This window comes from Sphaeramia orbicularis, chromosome 12 (assembly GCF_902148855.1).
Source record: "Sphaeramia orbicularis chromosome 12, fSphaOr1.1, whole genome shotgun sequence".
Taxonomy (NCBI): domain Eukaryota; kingdom Metazoa; phylum Chordata; class Actinopteri; order Kurtiformes; family Apogonidae; genus Sphaeramia; species Sphaeramia orbicularis.
In genome coordinates, this window is record NC_043968.1 from 80,258,254 (window position 1) to 80,264,253 (window position 6,000).

A 6,000-nucleotide genomic window follows, 5' to 3' on the forward strand; every position below is an offset into this window, starting at 1 on the left:
GTAGTCTCCATGTTTCCAGGTAGAGTGGGGACCAGAAGATGCCACTAAACCACAAGTGACGTCAAGTGACGGACTGTGAAGTACCGTATGGTGCCAGCAGCTAAAATTGCTTGAGCTAAATAAACTGATTTCATATCAGTCCGACACTGACAAAGACGAAAACAAAGGGAATTTTATCCATAATTTTTTATCAATTTTAGTTTTGTAAGCACACAATACAGTTTCAGTTAGTTATCTTTTTTTTGTTTTAATTATAGTTTTTATTTATTTCAGTTAACGAAAATGTTTTTTACCTCCGCCAGGAGGTACTGTGATCACTTTGCTTTGTGTGTTCATTTGTTTGTGTGTTTGTTTGTTTGTTAGCAACTTTACATGAAAACTATTCCACCCACCTTTACCAAATCTTCCCCACAGATAGGCCTAGGCCCTGGGACCAACCCATGACATTTTGGGCCAAGTAGGCCAAAGTTCAAGGTCACAGCAAGGTCACAAAATCTCAAATATTCCTATCTCTCATCATTGAGCAATTTTCGAAAATTTGTAAAAAATTCAAAACGACTCCGATTAGCCTCCAATTTGATCCACCTGTAGCTGAGAACAATATCTTGTATCTGGCACAAAATTGTCCACATCCACTGTGGAATGTGGACTCTGTGGACATTTACATTTAACATTGAAAATCCCATTTACCACACATTTTTCATTAGACCTCAACAAATATTGATCGGAATTGAATCTAATTTGACATACACATGACTGGTACCAAGCTTCAGCTTTTTCTGCTGTATGGAACAACCTGGAAACTGTTGAATTCAAGAAGAAATAGTCGATCCACACATGCACATCATTCAGGGTGCTTGGCGAAGGTTTGCGTTCTCTGAACACTTACTTGTTCAATTCTAGTTTTTGTCATTTCGTTAGTTTTCGTTAATGATAATAACCTTGGTGCCTCCTTATGTCTAAGTACATGTTTATGTAAATGTATAATCTAAAATGTAAAAAAAAAATAAAAAAATAAAAAAATTTGCACTAAGACAAAAATGTGTCGTTTTTAGTTTTTTTATGCTATTATTTTACTGTTCATCATACTGGGCTGAATGTGGAACCTGAACTCAACACAGTTTGACAGATCTGTTATAATTCAACCGTTTGTAACTTGTACGACGCTGGTTCAAACATCTCCAAACATACACCACATTCCTTCTCTTGCGTTTATCTGCTCTTTCTCACTGAATCAATGTGGACAAATCTGATTCTCCACAGCAGACCAGTGCCCTTGTAAGATCTCACAGGCTTATTTAAGAACCCGAGCAGTCAACCTGACCTGCAGCGTCGTTTCTTTTAACCGCCTATTTATACCGCGGCGAGGAGGAGGCGAACATTTGTTGTAATTAAATAGCCACCTTTTAACACTCAGCAGCTACTGTCCATTTTCATTGGGCTTAAAAGCTCTCACCACTGACATTAAACCTGCTATAAATTCCCTGTGCTGCGGCCCGGCGCTCTGCATTTAACTCAACTCGTCCCAGGGGATTTAGAGCCAAGCGGCGCAGTGTGAACATCAGAGCTGTTCAGTCGGTTTTAAAGCACACAGAGGCTGAGTCGTGTCTCTGTCCACATCCTCTGGTTTATTTATGAAATATAAAAATAGGACCAATGTCCCCGTGTGTCAGCGTCATGTTCTGTCAAGAATCCAAGAATCAATAACCAGTTGAATGTGTGAGGTTTTCAGGTTCTGTTCTATGTTCCAGTCCTGTGGTCTGGATGCAGATAGGGATGTAACGATATGAAAATTTCATATCAAGGTTACTGTGACCAAAATAATCACGGTTATCATTATTATCATGGTATTATTGAAATTGTGCTCAAAATGTTCAAAAAGTACTTATACACACTGAAATAATTTAACCAAGTTGTATTTTAAAAAAACAAAACAAAAACAAAAACAAATAAAATAATAGGCACAATGTACCTTCTGTTTGCAGAAACATTCAAATATTAACCCTTAGTGGTCTGAGCCTATTTTGTCCATTTTTCAGTCCTTTTGATTTGTCTTTATATACTATATAAACAAATGTTTACTATACCCATGTTTGGTATCTGTTTTTTTTTCAGCACAACTTCATTCATATCATCTGCCTATTCTTTTTTCACCTTAACCTACTATAAAAACATAAAAGGACAAAAAACACAAAAAAATATATATAATATTTGATTTGAAAAATGTATATAATTTATTGCATAAATAACACATAGATGCTTGACGAACCTTTTCAAAGACTTTAAAAGTGAATATTGGTTCCAAGTATTAGGTATAGAAAATTAAAATTGTAATAAATTAAAACTATACTCAAATATTTGACATAAAAGCAGATCTTTACATAGGGTTTTTTCCCCTAAAAGTGTGGTGATCAAACACGGTTATCATGATAATTAGAATTTAATATTAACCGTTGGCAATTTTACCGCGGTTTATCGTTATACCGGTAATCGTTACATCCCTAGATGCAGATCAATCTAACTATAGAAGTGGGCGGGACTTTGACTGGACGAGAACTCAACTAATTCAGTTAGAGTCCATATATGACTTCTATCAGTGATCCATAGGAACTATACTGATATCTGGAACCATTTACATGTTATAAACCATCAAAATACGGACGGACCATTATAAGTAAAGGAAATTTGTTTAATATTTCAAAAATTTATCAAAAATCCAAAAATCATAATTGCTCAAATCTGTGGCCAAACTTTGTAGACATTGTCCCAAGGAAGTGACATATGAAATTTGAAATGAAACTGACCAGTAGTTTCAGAGAAGGCTGTTGAAATCTAGACATGGGTGAGATTGAGTTTGACCCTTCAAGTTTGACCCTTCAAAGTCACTCAAGGTCAAAGGTCATGGACCCAAATGAAAGTCCATATATGACTTCCTATCAGTGCTCAATAGTAACTTTATTGATAATCTGTAATCGTTTACATGTTATAATGTGTTTTTAAGTAGACGTCTTTGTTTTTAGTTCATCTTTTATCTCTTTTACTTTTTGGTACTTCTAATATGACATTGTATGTTTCAAATAGTTTGTGTTTTAAATCCATAATTCCATCTTATTTTACCTCCAGCTCCTCCTAATAATTTCAGGTGTTTCATGTTCTTCGTATTTTTAAAGGATCATTTGTAGACATAAACATTTTCATGACATAATTTTACTTTTTTCTCTCTAAAACAGTGTTTCCCAACCGTTTTTGGCTCGTGACCCCATTTTAACATCACAAATTTCTGGTGACCCCAGACATTCAAAACAGAGACGTTTTTTTTCCTAAAATTAATTTGTTTTTGATCATGTAATAGTTTGCCATACTATGTTGCAAATAAACATTAATTTTAGAGGACATTTAGTCTATATAATGTATATTATTATGGATGGAGGCAGAAAAGCCAGGTGTAGATTACTGCACAAAGGGAGGATTAGATTTTCCTTGGTCAGGATATGTACAGTCAGTCCAGCTTGGATTTACAAGGCTGACAATTAATACTGAACAAACAAGAACTCAAACTATGAATTATGAAAGAGCTGCAGCATCTGAAACCGACCACAATGAACATTTGACAGATAAACAGAACCACAGTGCTGCAGTTTCAGCTAAGGAGTTTGTCATGTTTTTGTATGTAGTGTGATTGTCTCTGTCAACTCAACCTATATTTTTTATGAGGAAGTTTTTATTTTTATTTTTATCAATTACTACAAATTCCAGGCGACCCCACGTGGGGTCCCGACCCCAAGGTTGAAAAACGCTGCTCTAAAACACACAGAAAAGTTTGGCCTTGACATTATTTATATATTATAATGTTATTATTTGACTGGTCCGACCCTCTTCAGATCAGACTGGTCTAAAATGAACTCAGTGACTGTGTGTCCAGTCTTTTTCCTCATGCTTAGTCCAACAGCAGCTCATTCATCTGCTCATCACTCTCAGGCAGGTGGGTGTTTTCTCACCTTGAAGGACTGGACGAAGGTCCACAGGAGGATTCGGATGGTGTAGCCCTGACGCAGCAGCTTAATGAGTCGAGCCGCTCTGAACAGCCTCAGGAAACTCAGGTTGATCATTTTATCCTGAAAGAAGAGAAAGCAGCGACTCCATTAGACACACAAGAGAAAACAATTTAAGTCATATTCTAGAGGTTCAGAAAAACAATGGCTTATATTAATGTATTCTAAACATATTCCTATGATACATGTTTCCTTCCTTTTGTATGTATCACAAATCGAATCGAATAACATGACAGGAACATAATATGACAATTTGTTTGGCAAGTCTACAGAAACACAGCTGTAAACATAAAGAGAAAACACTTTATAATTTAGTCATATTGTTCTTGAATGGAAGGTGCTGTTATGTTACGTACGACTAGAGCTGCAACCGATTCATCGATTAGGTGCTTGAAATTCATGATTTGATTAATCGACTCGAATTGATTGAAGGGAAATATTCTATTGCAGTTTTCCTGAACTGAAGCTTCTTTGTGCGTCACAATAAGCGTCTGTGTGAAACACAAGAGTGGAACCAATGTTTAACAGCAGAGGAATGAAGGAAACAAAGCTTTGATTCAGGACAATTGTGGTTGAATGATTTTTTTGGATCACTTTGAGTCGATGAATGGGTTGCAGCTCTACAATAAACCTTAACCTGCAGGAGAAAATGGCACCACACTGACAAAAGGGAAGTGACAAAAAAAATCAGCCGCCGACAAGAAAAGCCACTTACCGTCTGGATGTGTCAGATGTGACAGAGCGAGGGGCAGAAGAGCGAGGGCACAGCACCAGGAAAGACACACAACCAGAAAAAACAAAGCAGAAGAAGATGGAGAAGAAGCAGAAGGAGAAGAAGAAGACAAAGAAGAAGATGAAGAAGAAGAAGAAGAAGAAGAAGAGGAAGAAGAGGAAGAAGCAGAAGAAAGAGACAGAAAAGAACACCAATGATCACGAGAAGAGAACAGTCGCACAAAAAAAGAGACTCTTAGCCACACACAAACACACAGTAAGTCAACTCTAATGCAGGGGTGTCAAACATACGGCCTGTGGACCAAACCTGGACCTTCTTATAGTGGATAATGTTTTGGGCTGTTCTCTTTTTTTTTTTTTTTTTCTTATAGTGGATAATGTTTTGGGCTGTCCTCTTTTTTTTTTTTTTTTTCTTACAGTGGATAATGTTTTGGGCAGTTCTCTTTTTTTTTTTTTTCTTATAGTGGATAATGTTTTGGGCTGTCCTCTTTTTTTTTTTTTTTTTCTTACAGTGGATAATGTTTTGGGCAATTCTCTTTTTTTTTTTCTTATAGTGGATAATTTTTTGGGCTGTTTTCTTTTTTTTTTCTTATACTGGATACTTTTTTTGGGCTGTTCTTTTTTTTTCTTATAGTGGATAATTTTTTGGGCTGTTTTCTTTTTTTTTCTTATAGTGGATAATTTTTTGGGCTGTTTTCTTTTTTTTTCTTATAGTGGATAATTTTTGGGCTGTTGCACCTCTGGGCCACCGCAGCGATGTATCTGTGCAAATGGCAAATAAATTCTATTCTATTCTATTCTATTCTATTCTATTCTATTCTATTCTATTCTATTCTATTCTATTCTATTCTTTACCAAATGCAAAAATTACCCAGAAGTCAGTCGAGTTGTATTAATATGGGGAGGGGGGCAGATCTGTCTTGGCGGAGGTCTGCGCTCTACGAGTGCTTTTCTTGTTTTTGTGTGTTTTTTATCCTTTTGTGTTGGTATAGTAGGTTAAAGTGAAAAAATAATCAGCAGATGAAATAGATGAAGTTGTGCTGAAAAAAAAAAAAGATACCAAACATGGGTATAGTAAACATTTCTTTATATAATTATATAAAGGCAAAACCAAAAGGACTGAAAAACAGCTGAAATAGGCTCAGACCTCTAAGGGTTAATGCTTTCTAATGCCATTTAAGGCCTTAATTTTCACAAAATCTATTTAATGACTTAA

At 35.8% G+C, this 6,000-nt stretch overlaps 1 protein-coding gene across 1 annotated transcript in view; it reads right to left on the minus strand.

The window, feature by feature from the left end:
- Nucleotides 1-6,000, minus strand: part of LOC115429602 (voltage-dependent N-type calcium channel subunit alpha-1B-like) — a 469,655-nt gene that overhangs the window by 107,367 nt on the left and 356,288 nt on the right. Inside the window, exons 37-38 of the mRNA XM_030149195.1 lie at nucleotides 4,768-4,770; nucleotides 3,999-4,115 (exon numbers count right to left, since the gene is read on the minus strand). Of these exons, the coding sequence (XP_030005055.1) occupies nucleotides 3,999-4,115; nucleotides 4,768-4,770 (120 nt within the window). The remainder of the gene's footprint in view (nucleotides 1-3,998; nucleotides 4,116-4,767; nucleotides 4,771-6,000) is intronic.